The 1,384-nt window shown below is 43.0% G+C and overlaps 1 protein-coding gene across 1 annotated transcript in view; it reads right to left on the bottom strand.

Moving 5' to 3' along the window:
* Positions 1-502: 502 nt before the first annotated feature.
* mta2 (metastasis associated 1 family member 2) overlaps positions 503-1,384 on the bottom strand; it is a 52,786-nt gene continuing 51,904 nt past the window's right edge. Inside the window, exon 18 of the mRNA XM_015402028.1 lies at positions 503-1,258. Within this exon, the coding sequence (XP_015257514.1) occupies positions 1,102-1,258 (157 nt within the window). The 3' untranslated portion in view covers positions 503-1,101. The remainder of the gene's footprint in view (positions 1,259-1,384) is intronic.

Genomic DNA, 1,384 nt, shown 5'->3' with positions numbered 1-1,384 from the left:
TTAAGCTTTTATTTTTTTTTATTCTTTTGGGGAAACTGCAGACCAATAGAAATTAGTCTGCCGGGCGTGGCTGTTAGCAACAGCATTTCTATTGGTCCGTGCAGAGATCACGCAGAAGAGTAGAGGTTGGAATCTGTAAAATGGGATTTGAAAACAATTAAAATTATTTTTACTTGATCTTATAAAAAAAAAAACAAAAATAGAAAAAAATATCTGAAAAAAACAGAATCAGAAAAAAAAATTAAAACAGAAAAATAAGATACGAAAAAAGTTAAAAGAAAAGGCTCTTTTTCTGGTTTTGCATCAGCTTTAATAATATTGGAGCAAATTTCTCCCCATAGAGGTAATAGAAACAGAGGTGGTGATCATGCACACACCCAGATCCCGATTGGCTGAGAGTTAAAGCCACGCCCACAACTTCCTGCTCCACATCATGGAAGTAAAAAAAAAAAAGAAAAAGAAACCTCCTCTGATCATTTTTTTTATTGCTGCTTAATTTTTTGAAGATGACGGCTTGCATAAAATAATTCCTTTCCTCAATCCGCTGTTAGTGGAACACCTGCAGCTACGCTAGCTGTGCGCTAACAGCGCGGCAGCCATTAACAGAGCCCCGCCCCCTCCTCCTACAGACCGCCTGCTTCACGGAGACGTCGGCTGGACTCTGAGGAGCCGGAGGAGGCGCTCATCATACCAGACTTGGTCACTAAAACAGGAAACTAGATAAAAACTGGACTCTAGGTGAGTCTGGATGGTTCCCGCCCGTTTTTGGTTGAACCAAAAGTTAAACGCCTCACGGCGTTTCTCCGGCTGCAGAGATGGAGGAGAGCAGAAACCTATTTACAAGAACGTAGGAGACGCAGAGAGGAGCTGGAAATGTGCTTCATCATCATCATCGTTTAGGGGTGGGAGAAACAACTATTAAATTAAGCATTTAAAAACGGGGAATATTAAATTTTTTAGAATCCAGAGTAAAAACCCAGAGAGACAGAATGTTGATCTGCTTTCTTTAAATAAGAAAAAAAAAACAAATACTCTGTTAAACGAGACGAGTTTAAGGAGGAAAACAAGGAAATAAGGAAACAGGAAGGATCGGAGGAGGCTTCAGTCTTCCAGCACGATGGGTTCGCTGGTGCTGGAGGGAAGGAGCGGCATGGGCAGGGAGCGCGGCGGCGGCGGCGGCAGCTTGATCCGGACCAGGAGGTGGGGTTTCCTCGCCGCCCTGCGCATCTCGGACTGCGTCAGGTGTTTCCTTAGAGCCCTGAAGGAAGGAGAGCGGCGCAGACGTCAAACCACCGCTGTCCTGCTTTACATCTTAGCATCTAAACCTTTCATCTCTATCAGTGAAAATATAATCTGTCTATTAAATCACATTAAAACTAAACAT

This window comes from Cyprinodon variegatus, unplaced genomic scaffold (assembly GCF_000732505.1).
Source record: "Cyprinodon variegatus isolate N-32 unplaced genomic scaffold, C_variegatus-1.0 Scaffold1287, whole genome shotgun sequence".
Taxonomy (NCBI): domain Eukaryota; kingdom Metazoa; phylum Chordata; class Actinopteri; order Cyprinodontiformes; family Cyprinodontidae; genus Cyprinodon; species Cyprinodon variegatus.
The sequence above is the reverse complement of the archived record's forward strand: the minus strand, read 5'-3'. Positions and strand labels throughout refer to the sequence as shown.